General features: G+C 43.6%; 1 protein-coding gene across 1 annotated transcript in view; it reads left to right on the top strand.

The window, feature by feature from the left end:
• LOC145404285 (carbonyl reductase [NADPH] 1-like) overlaps window positions 1-9,157 on the top strand; it is a 31,298-nt gene extending 22,141 nt beyond the window's left edge. The window contains exons 6-8 of the mRNA XM_080275806.1: window positions 3,065-3,251; window positions 6,501-6,649; window positions 9,019-9,157. Coding sequence (XP_080131932.1) covers window positions 3,065-3,251; window positions 6,501-6,649; window positions 9,019-9,157 — 475 coding nt within the window. The remainder of the gene's footprint in view (window positions 1-3,064; window positions 3,252-6,500; window positions 6,650-9,018) is intronic.
• Window positions 9,158-15,505: the final 6,348 nt, after the last annotated feature.

Genomic DNA, 15,505 nt, shown 5'->3' on the forward strand with positions numbered 1-15,505 from the left:
AAGGGAAGGTGATGGGAATTATGAGGAGGTTTGGCTCCTGGATGGATGGCACAGTTGGAGTGAAATGCAATAATTATCTTGTAATAGGGCTTTTGAGTATGCACAGAAAAATAGTACAGTAAGGCACCAGGTTTCACGGCATCCAGATTGACGAAATCGCACTTCGGCGGCAGCCATTACATATTTCCATGATTGCACATTCGTGACTAAAAGTTGCACTTTCACGCCCTCCGGCAGCACAAGTTTCGGATTTTTGCCAAGGCGACGTCAGTGCCAACACTCAGTTTTGGCCTGTTTCCCACATGTGTTCAGTGTGTCCGCAAGTTGAATGTTACACTCTCACGTCCTTGTTTAGTAATTGACGGAAATATATCATCCTGTGCTTCAAGTGGAGCCGGAGGTGGACTGGGCGATTGTGGAAATGGTGTAAGAAGACGTGAACCTGGAACAGCAGGGGATAAAGGGAAAGCCAGGTGTGACTGCCACAGGGGGGGTGAAGAAAAAGTATGATGACAAGTTAAAGAATAATACAGTGGAGGAAATGGAAGAAGGTGCTCGTTACTAAAAAATGCAAAATGGTTTTTTGGAGGAGCAAGAAAGGCAAGCTTCTGAGGAGAGGCATAACAGAGTGAATGTGCTGCATCAAAGGGCGCAACAAGAAAGGAGTGGTAGGGATGGAGATGGTGTTGGAGGCAGTGGTGAGGCCCACTAGCCCTACACAAAACCTTGGATACCCCATAGCATCGAGTCCATTAAGCCCTTCACCCTGGTGTTTCTGGTGAGTGTTATGTTTGAATGGAAGGAGTGAGTGTGTTACACGCGTAAGGAACATTGCTGATATATACAGGTAAGCCCTTAATTCACACGAACTTTTTTCACGCGATTTCGATTATCCACGAATTTTTCGTACAATAATTAAAACAAAATAATAGTATTCAAATAAATAATTTTAATATACAAGAGAAATAAATAAAATATAAAAATACCTACCTGCTGCCCGTGTGCATACACATATGCATGTGTGTGTGTGTGTGTGTGTGTGGGAGGGCGGTCTACCACACATGCACCACAGAGTCAGTTTGAATCCGACAGTCAAACCATGCATGACTCGCGAATCGTTATTTGTGGCTTATTTTTCTGCCTTCCTGTGATTGCTTGCCTTGTCCGCCAACATGGGGCCTAAGCATAGTGCTAGTGATGCATGTGGTAACACACCAAAATGGACTCGTAAAGTGATGTTACTGACAGAGAAAGTTAAAGTGTTGGACAAACTTAAGGGAGGAATGTCAGCGACAATTCTCCGTCAGGACAATTCCCCGTCATTTATTTACATACCAGTTTATTTAGCAAGTACAGTTCACTAGTTTTTTACTTATACGAGTTATAAAATCTCCTTGAAAATTAGTTATTAAAGTATTAATTAATCAATAATAAGTATAACTATAGAATGACAGGGAATCGTCCATGTTTTGATGGTGAATTGACTTCATGGTGAATTATCTCTGAACCGTGTGTTTGGGGTGAGTCAACTGTTCTTACAATGAAGATGACAGAACGTAGCATACGTGAGTTAGTGAGGGCTAGTGCACCAGACTGTGCCAGAGTGTCTCCACCTACGCCTGTGAACTGGCGCGGAACCGTATGTTTGGGGTGAATGAGTCAACTGTTTGGATAATAAAAAAGGCAGAATGTAGCATATGGGAGGCAGTGAGGGTTTGTGCACCAGACTGCTGAAGCGTCTCCACCTACACCTGTGCTTGTCAGGTTTCAGTGTTAAATTTCTTACATTTTTGTTGTTTTTCATACTTTATGCTAGTTTATAAGGCGTATGTAGTGCATAAACAGTATTATTCAGATGTAATATACTTAGTAGACATGCGTAATTATGTGCACACAAGGGCAGAATGTATACGCGAATTTACCACATACGCGAAGGGTCTGGGAAGCAACCCTCGCGTGAATTAAGGGCTTACCTGTACTGTATTTAAGTGTACAGTATTTGATGATGTTTTTATGTTTTATTGTTAATGTTACTTTATGATTTAATATGTTGGTAGCAACATTTCAGGTAACTTTAGGATGTATTTAAATTAGGAAATACACTTGAGGAGTGAATTTTCTTATTAGCTTATTTCCCTTAAGGTTAGTGCCCCAACTTTGGCAGACTCAACTTTGGCAGCACTTTTCATGATCCCTATTAGACTCAAAACCTGATGTTTTACTGTAGTTGAAGATGTGCTCTAAATAACAGGTATCTAACGTCCAGTAAGTGAGGTTTTGGGGCAACATCCATAGTGTTACAGGATGTGTCAAGGAAATATATGTAGTGAGGAAAGATGTAATGATTGCAAGATATTTATTTGATGAAATAAAGTACAGTAATCTGAAAGCTGTGATATCACCTTTGTACAAATAAAGGTAAATGTGATCTAAGTGAGCACAAAAATTAATCTGGAATAAACACTGAATGCTGTGGATAGTGTACAGTATATGGATGGATGATAGTAGAAAAATAAAACAGGTGTCAGCATATCTAGTGAATGATGAACACAATGGTTTCTGGAGTGATAGAAAATGTGTAGTTCAAATATTTATAATAAAATAAGTAATGTAAAAAGAAAATATGTAGTTCAGATATTTATAATAAAGTAAGTAATGAAGAAAGAAAATGTGTAGTTCAAATATTTATGATAAAGAAAGTGATGAAGAAAGCACATGAGAATGACTAAGATGTTTGTGGCATTTATAGTTCTGATAAAGCATATGACAGAGTGATCAAAGAGGGATTGTGGAATGCTTTATGTATGTATGATAGAGATGGAAATTGTTGAATACAGTAAAGATGATGATGGTAGTGGTGCTAATGTTAGAGTAGATGGATGTTTGAGAGTGGCTTAGCATCAGTATTGGAGTGAGACAAACATGGGTATTGTTATTATCACGCAAAATAGATCCACTCCGTGAGAGTAGCATTGTGTCATGTTGTGTTGTCACCAGTATCCTAGACTGATTAGCTACTTCATATTATCTATGTTAGTTAAATCTTTCTCATTACACATCTTAGGAAGGCAAAGGATGGCACTTGGAAGGCTGCCGGATGGCCTAGCAGCACCTATGACACCAGCAAGATTGGGGTGTCAGCCCTCACACGCATTCAGCATCGGGCTTTTGAGGCAGATCCTAAGTACGAAGATGTTGTCATCAATCACTGCCACCCAGGCTATGTGGACACTGACATGTCATCACATATGGTAGAGTAAACCACTCTATTTGTTTCATTCTTTTATGTAAGTGCCAGAATATTGTAATATTGCCCATACTCATGGCTTTTAGCATTCATGTTGTACCAGCCTCTCACCTATGTTAATTGGAACACTAACACATCTTCATGAAATCATCTTGAAGTGTCTGTTACTCAGTATTGTGTTTTGCATCAAGGCCTTCATAGTGCTTGTCACTTATAAAGTAGACATGCTGTTAATTATAAGGAGAGTGATTACATGTATTTCCACTTGTATATATAATTAGTGAAGAATAAATGCTAGCTTTATGAATTTGGTAATGAAAAATTAAATTTGGTAATGAAAATTGAGGAGTTTGGTAATGTGGCTTTTGCGATGTGGCAACTCTGTTTCCCCGTCACCAACACTGTCCAACAGTTACCGCCTAACTTCGATCGCGAGTAGGTGCTTATCGCAATGGAAGCCACATGTGCTCATTTTTTGTGAATAAACAGTGAATAAACGGCAATACCTCGCCACTAGACCACATGGGAATTTACAGTGTTGTGCAGTGTTATGAAATTAGAATTTAGAGTGCAAAGGATTAACTGTGGAGTGCAAATTGACAGTTGAAACTGGCGTGGTGCAGTTAAGAACAGTGTGCAGTGTTAAACAATTACCGTATAACTCACAGTGCAAAGAATTAAGTGCAGCACAACACTGGATTACTGTACATGCTTCAAGAGCATTGTCACCACTGCCAAAGCCTTAGAGAAGGTGGCCACAGACGTGCTGTAAGTACCCTGGCTGAGGTACAGTCACTTCTAATTCCTCATTCTTTGGTTCCTTTTCATTTATTTCAGGTTTTATGTCCATTATTGGTGTGAATAGGGTCTTAAATAGGTTTAAATAGGTGCTATGCATGTCCGGTAGGGAGTTATTTAGATGGCTTTCAAAGTTAGGCTGGGTTAGGGTCCTTAAGTACGGTACCAGTCCAGGAGCCAGTGGCCCACTTTCCGGACAGGACCACTTTCCAGACATGCTCTTGGCTTTGTTACATCGGATAGTAGAGGGATTACTATGTATATATATATATATATATATATATATGTATATATATAGTCATTTATAGGTCAGGTGTTTTTTGGTTTTCATTGTTTTTTTATCATGGTTTTCTTGGTGTTTAGCATTGCTTTGGATATTCCTATGTGTGTTCTGATGTCTAAATATGGCAGATTGACCTGAACACAGTGCTAGAATTAGGAGGGGAACTGTACATACAGTGGTGTATAGGTAGGGTGTTTTTTGGTTTTCAGTGGATTTTTTGCGTGGTTTCCTTGGTGTTGAAATTATTTTGGATAATCCTATGTATGTTTTGATGTCAAAATATGCCATAATGACCAGAAAACACTGCCAAAATGTGGAAGGGTTCTATACAAACATAGTCTTTAGGTAGGGTGTTATTTGGTTTTCAGTGTTTTTTCTGCATGGTTTTCTTGGTGTTTAGCATTACTTTGGATATTCCTGTGTGTTTTGATGTCTAAGTAAGCCTGAATGACCAGAACACACTGCCAAATTAAGCATAGGTACTGTACAAATAGGTTAGGTATAGATTGGAGGTGGGTATAGGTAGGGTCTGGGTATGGTAGGGGAATTCATTATCCAGATGTTGCCACTATGTGGACATGCCTTTGGCTCTGTTATGTCCAGATAAATGAGGGATTTATGTTTTATATATATGTATAAATATCTATTGCCAAATGCCTCAATCCCTTATACACGGTGGCCACAAACAAATTGCCTCCATGTCGCCCTGTCCGCTGCCATTTCATTGCCCTGCTCCCAGCTCACACCCTCCTCTCTCATATCCCTCTCCACTCCATCCTTCCATCTCATCCTTGGCCTCCCCCTCCCTCTCCTATCTCTCTTGTTGTAGGTAGGGGTGCCCATCATCCACCCACTTAGTGCAGTGATACTCTGTTTTTAGGGTAGCTCTACACTGAGTGGCAAGCCAAATGATTTCCTGTAAACCAGGAAAGCATTTACAACACTGGGTGGTAACCTTATAACCAACCAACACATGTTCCCTACGTGACAATGAGTGGATTGGCTGAGGGTTATTGCCCCTCCCCAGAAAATAACTAACTAAAAATACGAACTGTCCCATGTATTAAACCATTTTTATCATACATATCCTAAAATTTATTAATTGCTTTGGCACACACTATTTCATTCGGTATTGCATTCCACTGATCAATTGCCCTATTTGGGAATCTGAATTTCCTTACATCTTTATCACATTTCATTTTTATGTAGCTTTTTGCAGTGTCCTAATGCTGAAGCTCCCCCATACGTCATATAGTTATTTATGTCTATTTTATCTTTCCCTGAGATGCATTTATATAGCTTTCTTGTGTCTCGTCTTTTCCTTCTCTCCTGCAGTGTTGGCAGATTCAGTTTTTCTAGTCTTTCATCATAGCATAGATCCTTTAAGCTTGGTACCCATCGTGTAGCGGCCTTTTGTACTTTTTCAGTCTTATCTAGGTGTTTTTTGGTATGTGGATTCCAGACTATTGATGCTACTTCAGGGTTGGTCTGATGAATGATGTTATCTTTCTCAGCATGTCTTCATTTATGTATGTGAATGCTATTCTCATATTAGCAAGCATTGTATACATGTTCCATACCTTCTCACTGATGTGGTCAGCCAGAGATAGTCTGTTGTGCACACATGCTTGTGTGTGCTTGCATGTGTGCACATGCACTCATATGCACAGAATATATCTTGTGGTTACAGTGAATCTCATCCCATTACCAGGGCATTAGTATTATGATGTGAACTAGGTCATGATAATATGGTGACAAATTTTCTCTTATATCTTACTTAGCTCTAAAATTATTACCTCAGCTTTGTTACATGAACAAAATCAAGATATGCTTAACCATATATTGCATTGCTTGCTAATCATACAATATAATTAATTCATGTACTGGTAATGTAAAATTGGTTAGCATTGGTACAGTATATCTATGTACCTTCTAATATTCCCATGAATCTAAGAAATAGTTGCTTATTTTGTGTATAAATTAACTGTATTGCCTTGGATGCAGATCTGACCAGTAGTGAAAGTGTGAGAGAAATATGTAAGGACAAAATAATGTGATGTTAGTTCTGTCATGACCATTCCCTGTGGGGTTTCCTGGAGGATGGAAGGTGTTGGAGTGCATTATGGTGAGAAGTCACTGTAATTTAAATATTCATAAGATTGTACCTTGCAGGGTCCATTGACTGTTGAACAAGGAGCAGCATGCCCAAGCTACTTGGCTCTGCTACCACCCAACATCAAAGAACCTCGAGGGCAGTTTCTTTGGCATGACAAGCAGGTGGTGGACTGGGTGAAGGGACCCCTTCCAGGACCATTAAACTGGTAAATTTGTTGCTCTTATGTTACAAAATATATACAGCTGACTCTTGTTATCCAGCGAACTGATGTGCAATAAATCTCTTTTACAGTGGCAAAAAGGTTAGGTCCTTTTTTGATGTACAGTGCAATCTTTGCTTATACTGTATTTAGATGTACAGTAGAATTTTTGCTTACCGGTATTTATATTGATATAGAATTTTTGCTTATATGATGAGTGTGATCCCATACGAAACCTCACTGGTTGATATAGAATCACTGTTTTTGCATTTATTATCACCCTCACTAAAGTCTTCTGTCATTTGTTTCTTGAGGGATGGCTTTTGCACTCATCACTGTCAGGTGTCCTATTGTCATTGATGGAACAATAGTGTGGTGTTGGAATTCAGGCAGCAAGTGAAAGGAAATAACTACCAGATCAGTTGAGTTGAAAGCTTGTTTTTAGACTTATTTTTGGTGGCAAGCAGCAAGTGCAGTAGAGTGAAGTGAAATAACCACATTCAGTGAGTTGGAAACTTGTTTTTAGACTTGGTTCGATGGGTGGCCCTTGGACAAAACTGTATTCCCACCGAACTTATGTTATAATTAACTTGATATATGAGAAATTGTTATAGGATACACTTTTTTCAAATGCATCCTTCACGTTTAACCCCTAAAGTACTAATCTCATCGATCGGGCTTTTTGCGCAATTTCTTAATAGGACGAGCAACACCGATCGTGCAACAACCACAAAAAACTGGCAGCAGCTGGCTCCACCCCAACTGTGATGCAGATGGCTTCTAACCAATCAGAACTAAGTGTTGGACACACCGGAGGGGAGGCCCAAGCCCGTACCAAGGTGGTGGGGGGTGTACCCCCCACCTCCCTCTTGCCACGTCCCTCTACCCCACTACTGTACCTTGTTGCTACCCTACCTCCCACACTCTTACCACTACCACCCCAATTCCCACACCCTCCTCATGCATCCCCCCCCCCTCCCATGTGGAACCCCCAATGACTGGGGGAGGGTATTTCCCCCCTACTCTCCCTCCATGTCCCTGTACTCCACTGGGGCCCTTCTTTTGTGTTTGTTGTGGTCTCCTCCCATCCCTCCATCCCCATACTCCCCCTCCTGGCCTTACCACCTCCCACCACCACCCCCAACCCCCCACCCCACCCCCTAGCATGCAGTATCTTTACCTCCTCAGCCTCGAATATTGCGTATTTTTTACACTTTATGGCGCTTGTTTTTTAATCATTACCTGTAATTTATTCGTGTCTTCATACAGATATGCACACTACAATTATTTTAGCTGTCTTTATTCGAAACCCACTCGAAAAAGAAATTTTATGCCGACACATGCATGTTGGAGCCTTCAAAAACGAAAAGAAACGAAACGAAAAGTAGCTAGATTTGACAGCTCAGAAGGGAGGGGAGGAGGGAGGGGAAAAGGGGGAGGGGAGATTAGGTGAGGGGAGGGAAGGGAAGAGAGGAAAGAGAAGGGCAGGGGAGGGAGGGGACTGGAGGTGTGGGGAGGGGAGGATAATTTTTACTATTTGTCATATTTTTATTGGGGGGTTCATAACCATTTTCCCTAGCTAGATTTGACAGCTCAGCGGGGAGGGGGGGGGTGAGGGGAAGTTAGGCGTGGGGAGGGGAGGAAAGAGGAGGGGAGGGAAGGGAAGGGGAGGGTGGGGATTGGAGGTTTGGGGAGAGGAGAGGAGGGGAGGATAATTTTTACTATTTATCATATTTATTGGGGTGTTTGTCACCATTTTATTATTTCTAAGCACATTACAATGGTTTATAACATCAATACACACCAAAAAAAAAAAATGATTTTGGTTATTTTTTTATGTATTTTTGTGAAGAAAACAGGTGCGAGCAGTGTATTTTCTTTCTCCCTGGGGCCGTGATGGGTAACTATTATAAACTTTGACAGGCCATAGCTCGATAACTATTGGGTCTAGGAGGGTGGGGTTTGCGTTTTCAGGTGTGTAAATTCAAGCTCTATAAATTGGGCATAAAACTTTTAACCTTTGAGAAAGTTGAAAAATAGGCCTGTTTGTGCATCCTGGGGGGCAGTCAAGGCTGGAGAATTGCGTACCTTAGGGGTTAATACGGGCATACTGTACAGTCCGGTCTCACCATATGACAGGGATGCATCAAGTAAAAACCTGTCGCATAGCAAAGTCAATATAACATGGGTTCAGTGGGGTTAGGAAGAGTGACCTAAACTGTGAAACCTAATATGCGCCCCCCCACCCCACCCCCCAAAAAAAAAGAAGAAGAAAAAAAAAAAAAACTGCCAACCACCAGAAGTTTGCCCTAGGCCAGTCTGACTCATCACCAACCCTAGGCCAATCTGACTCATCTCCAAGGGTCCCCCCTCAGGCTAGGGGACAGCAGGAGGGCCTGGACCACGTTCTCAGGAGGAGGTGAAGAGAGATGGGAAGAGCAGTGTGGTAATGCCAAGGGAGAGCGACGCAGTGATGCCAAGGGAGATCAGTGCACTGAGGCTGAGGGAGAGTAATGCGGTGAGACCAATGGAAAATGGAGTGGTGAGGGTGAGGGAGAGCGTGGTGTATGGGTGTACCAGGCACCATGAAGACAAGACTGACATGACAGAGGCAGGTGATACAGGATGTTGCATTCCCACACCACTTGATGATGACATTGCTCTCCTTCAGTGCCACTCCAGGGGAGAAGGAGGTAATGGTGGTTTGACTTGCTGCCTTTTTCTTAGCCTCCAGGAGGTTCCTCTACACCTTCAGGTGTTGCTTGATGTCATGCATAGATGTGTCACTCCTCACTGGGTTCGGGTACTTGTCCTGGATGAACGCAGTGCCCTTGTCCATTATTGCAAAGTACTCCTTCAAAGTTTTAATGTCAAGAACATGAAGGCGCCTGTCCTCTCCACTGTCCATGCCAGCATCTTGTGCCTTCACCTGAGTTCATTGAGTTCCTCTGTGGATAGCTACATGGTGTAACTGTCCAGGATATCATGCACATCATCATCATTGGCCTCTTCAAATCCAAACCTCATGCAAGATTTCAGTGATAAGGCCCTCTCCCACTTCGGCGAAAGTGTGGAAGATAAAGTCATGATGTGTCAAAAATCCCTAATCGTGGGTATTCATCATCAAAATCTTGTCCATTCGTGGCATGGCGCCGATACGTCGCACGAGGTGGAAATTTGTGTGTGGGGGACCACGACGTTTTCATGCTGCATGAAAACGTCGTGGCCCTCCACGATTTTGTAAAATTTCGCCAATTAGTCGTAAACAACAAGGCGACGCCTCGGCGACGTCGGCGATTACCCTGCGTATAAACTGTGTATGATCGCCGACATCGGCGAGGCATTGGCGGTGAAAAAAAACGTTGAGATGTCATACGGTCATACGGCGAAGCGTTGGCAATGTATCGGCGATGCATCGGTGAGGTTAATACGACATAGCCTATGTAAACCGTACGATATGTACCGGGTTGTGCGACAGTAATATTTCATCTTACGAATGTCGGTGATATATCGCCGACATTTCGCGGATGAACCGTCGATTAATCGCCTTAAATACGCCGATGACGGCGAGGCACCTGCGATGGCCTCGGCGTTTTGTCTGCGAGGTGCGTGCGATGCATTCGCCGACACATCGACGATACATCGTCGACAGCATGCCGCCGTTGTACCTTTATCGCCATTGAGTCGCCATAAAGAAAACCGTTAAAATTTGAATTTAGAATAATGCTTGTGCCTTACGCCGACATAGCGATATGTCGGCTACTAGTCGCCAGTTATATCGTATACTCCACCGAGGTTTCGGCGTTTTGTCATACTGGTGTCGCAGGTATTACGCCGAAACCACGATTCTTTGTCAGAATCGTCGACACATCACCGACTTCAGCCACGATTTTCATCGTGGCTTCATCGTGCCTATTTACGCCGAAGTGGGAGAGGGCCTATATCTTGACAGAGGTTTTCAACCAACTGGAAGTTCATGAAGGAATACACACACTTCGGCCACAGTTTACACCAGATGGTGTTCAGTGTGCTCGATGGCACCTCCTTCCCTGCTGCCATGATATATTTCATGGCGTGCTTGATGTTAACGTCTTCCAAAAGCACTGCACTGCATTGCTCTCACCTTAGTCACTTGCTCTCACTGTCTGCTCCTTGGTGTGGCAAAGGTAGTTTGTCTTGAAGGTCATGATGATGCCCTGGTTCATAGGATGCAGTAGTGATGTTGTATTGGGGGCAGGTGCACCAATTTGATGTTATCCACCCAATCCTCCATGCACTGAGGGTGGCTTCCAGCATTGTCTACTAACAGGATGAAATGGTTGTAATGGTTGTTCCTGCTGGCATATTGCACAGACGGAGGAACAGGTAGTGTGCCATGAATTACTGGAAGAGTGCAGAGGTCATCCAGACCCTGGGATTACTTCTCCAAATAACCCCAGGGTTCTCCTTTATGAACCCTGCTGGTGTATGGGGGTTCTCCCAGTGGTACACAAGAAGCAGCTTGAGGTCAGTCCTCCTCCACATCAGCACCAATTAGAGGCTTCACCAAACCTGTTTCAGAGGTCTGCCACCAGGTGGTCTACCATCGCCCAGCCTCGATTAAAAATTTTTGCTGGGTTTAAAGACCTGTGAAATTGTACCTAATACAGTAATCACTCTAATATCCAGACGCCCAATAACCGAACATCCCCACTACCCGGACATAATCATCCTGGGATCCAAAATTCCCAAAATGGTCCGAAAACCCAAAAAAATAAAAAAAGAATAAATGATTTTTTCCCGTCCGTAATTTGAACTTACCGCGCGTGCCGCGGGAGAGCATTGTTTTGGCGCGTCATTCCTCCAACATCCGATAGAGCGCCGCTGCATCCTCCCCACTTCCCGCCTGTCTCTCACCGCGAGTGCACTCTCGTCGTAATGGCTGCCCACGTGATCGCTTTTGTGGTGGTGCCCTACCTGCTGCAGGGCCTCCTGCTGCTCTCGGGCCTCCCCTTAGTGTGTGTGATGATGGCCCCGCCACCTGAGAAAAGGAAAAGAGTGGTGTTGACTCTGGAGAAGAAGAGGGAGATATTGGAGAAAGTGGATGTGGGTTGGTCTTCTTCCTGCATTCTTCGCGAGTTCAACCTGGCCCGGTCTACTTTGTTCGATATCAAGAGGTCCCGAGACAAACTCATGCAGTACACGGCTGACTTCTCGTCAAGAAGCAAACGCAACGTGGAAAGGAAGGTTATGTTTACCCCCAAGTTTGCAGAAATCGACCGATCCACGTTGATTTGGTATCGACAACAACATGCTGCTGGTGTGATGGTACGTGGAACGGAGCTGAAGGCTGCTGCTGAGAAGTTCGCCAGGCGTCACGACGCCCTAGACTTCAAGGCATCCGAGGGTTGGCTCTTCGCATTCAAGTTGTGACATGGCCTTACCAACCGTAAAGCACATGGCGAAGCATTGGACGCTAACAAGGATGGAGTTGACGAGTTTCGGCACAAGGTGAAAGGCTTGATCGACAGGGAGGGCCTAACTCTCGGTCAAGTCTACAACGCTGACGAAACTGGCCTATTCTATTGCTTGCTGCCAACGAACACTCTGGCCGAGGAGACGGAGAAGCGTGTACCTGGCCGCAAGCTTTCCAAGGAACGGATATCTGCTTTGTGTTGTGCCAGTGCTAACGGCATGCACTGGCTTAAGCCCGTTGTTGTTGGCCGTGCAAAGCAGCCTTGGTGCCTTCGTGGGGTGATGGATGTCCTTCCTGTTGTCTGGTACCATTCTTTGAAGGCATGGTTCACAGCTGTGATCTTCAAAGACTGGTTTCACCGTCACTTCGTCAAGGAGGTCATCCATTACCAGATGAAGACACTGGGAATCCCGCGCGACCAGGTAAAGACTCTCCTTCTACTCGACAATGCACCTGCCCACCCGTGCGACAAGGACTTGGTTGCTGAAAATGGCCGTATTAGGTGCATGTTTCTGCCACCTAATACGACTGCTCTCATTCAACCAATGGACCAAGGAGTGATCGTGGCAACAAAGCGCCTATTCCGTCGGAAGTTCCTGGACGAGGTGATGGTTGTTCTCGAGGACAAGGACGAGCGCAGGGAGGGACGGGACACACGAGGCAAGCGGACTTTGGAAAACCTTCGCCGCTACAACATCAAGTCTGCGCTGTACAACTGGGCTAGTGCATGGAAGGAAGTCCCTGTGAAAACTCTTGAAAATGGTTGGTCTCGTCTGCTTCTCGGAACGGATGTGGAGTACGATTTTCTAGGGTTTGACGTGGATGACTTCCATGCACGGCTACGTACGCACGGCGACAATGTAGATGTGGACGATGTTCGTGAGTGGTTGGATGACGACGAGGGCGATCCTGAGTATCAGACGTTGTCTGATATCGAGATCGCATCTTCGGTTGCAGGTGTCAGTACCGAACTTGAAGATTCCGACGCTGAAGGCAACGATGATGCGGACTCCTCTCAGCAGGACACTACGCCAGCCATCCCCAAGCTGAGCGCACTCCGGGAACATCTAGAGTTCGTCCTAGACTACCTGGAACACCTGGACTGCGACAGGGAGATGGGGCCCTTGGGACTCGTGGAGGAAGTGCGTGCTTTCAGGCAGCGCATCATCAATCGTCAGAATAGTCGGTCATTGCGTCAATCAACCATTGACAGTTTTTTCAGGCCCATGACCCCCGCTGTGCCCAGCCCTGGCTCCACTCCGTTGCCTCCCCAAGACAGGCCCTCATGCTCTGAGCCACAGCCCAGCACATCAGCCAATGTGGAGTCACCGCTCGACGTGAGTTTGCGGCTGTCTTCAGAGTCCTCTGCAGTGGGTACGCCATCACCACGACCCAGCGATGCACCCCTAGGTCGCCTGCCAGTGATACTCTCGGACTCTGACAGTGAATAAACAGCAAGAACTTCACTAGACCACATGGGAATTTTGAGTGTTGTGCAGTGAAAAAAACAGTATGTTGTGTGAAGGATTTAAAGTTGTGAGAGAAAAGACTAGAAAAAATATGTAACGTAAATAGACTTGTTTGTTTTGCCTTTGGAAAATTTAAAAAAAATTGGGAAAAGTTAAAGTGCAACACTAAGTTACAATGGAGCATTATTTTGACAAAAGTGAACACTGTGAAGAGAATGGACTTCTGTGTGTTATTGACTAAGTTCAGTGCAAGACTTCAGGAACAGTGTACTGCAAGTGCTTCAGGAAATCGTTCTTACTGTCAGAGTCCGAGAGGAGGCGGTTATTCATCGAGGTGGCCAGGGACTTGCTGTAAGTAGCCAGAATGTTGCATACTGTACTTTTTCCCTACTATACTTACCTCATTTCACTCTTTAATGTCCTTTATTGGTGTGAATAGGGTGTTAGTAGCTATGCATGTGCAGAAGGAATGTGTTTTTCTGAGTTAGGCTAGGTTAGGGTCCATAAGTACCAGATTGTTTATTAATGTATGAACATACTTCTAAACCCTCATTTTATGTTTCTTTTGCATTTATTTCAGTCATTTATGTGCCTTATTGGTGTGATTTGGGTCTTAAATAGGTGCTATGCATGTCCAGAGGGAGTTGTATAGGTGTTTCTCTGAGTTAGGGTCCATAAGTACAAGTCCATAAGCTGGGGCCCAATATCCAGACAAAACCATAAGTGCAAGTCCATAAGCTGGGGCCCAATATCCAGACAAAACCAATAACCGGACCTACCTATGGCTCTATTACGTCGGATATTGGAGTGATTACTGTACTAAGTTTATAATAATATTGCTATTTATAAGAATCTTTTTTCCTATTCAATCTAACGCATACTTACATACCTGTAAAGGAAAAATAACCAGGCTCTCAGAGAATCTTAGCTTGGGGACTAAAATAGTGTGCTGTCTATTTACATATATTTGAATAAATCATGTGCCGATAGTAAAAGGAGATTACCTTCAGGACTTCTGATGTGTGTATTTTAGCGTGCCTTAAAGAAGTAAGCAGTTCCACTGAAAATAATTTACTGAACGATTGCTTAGTTGGTGAATCAGCCATAGTAATCCAAACAAACGGCAGTGAGGTACGACACTATAACCGTAGCAAAGTACAAGGAGTTGAAGTGTAAACTTCCTAAACTGTGCAGTGGAACCAGGAAAACATTTAAAAGGATTATTTATGTTAGAATTTAGTTACTAAGATGATCACCACATCTAACAGGTCCGAATTGTTATGAAAAGTCATACATCAGGCAGGGCAGCATATTGAAAGGTGCTGCCGAACGTGTGGCTGCATATCTACTTTCTTTTGTGGATACTAATGAATGACAAATATTTTAATCACTGTTATCCTGTTTTATGGATGGTTCTTGTAAAATTGCCTAGGTTTTGTCTCTATGTTATCTTTACAGAGATGAGTACACTAACGAAAGCTGAGTTTAAAAAATAACACCTATAATACTGTACATTATATATAATCAAAAGGCTCCCATACTGTAATTTCTTTGTAGCATATCATGCTAGCTCAGTAATTTCATGAGTAAAATCTGTTTTGGGGTGTTTTACTTTGTGTCAAAATTAAAAAGAAATTACGCACTGGCTACTTTTTCAATGCCTACCCCGCATCAGAGCTGGGCAACGGAAGCGAACCTAGTGGCAGATTTCTGAAACAGGATCTGGTGAAGTGTCTAATTAGGAGTGTGAGGCAGTCCTCTGCTGACTTGAAGCCATGTGTACATCTTTGTTCCTCACTGTTATGGGTCTTCCATGAAATCTGCTTCCAAAACAGGCCCATTTCATTAAAGTTTAATACCTGCATAGGAGAGTATCTCCCTCCTTCTATAATAACCCTCAACTGTACAGGGAAGGCCTTAGTTGCCACATGGTCTGCG

This window comes from Coenobita brevimanus, chromosome 63, assembly GCF_032717465.1.
Source record: "Coenobita brevimanus isolate Jiangsu-jjx chromosome 63, ASM3271746v2, whole genome shotgun sequence".
Classification (NCBI taxonomy): domain Eukaryota; kingdom Metazoa; phylum Arthropoda; class Malacostraca; order Decapoda; family Coenobitidae; genus Coenobita; species Coenobita brevimanus.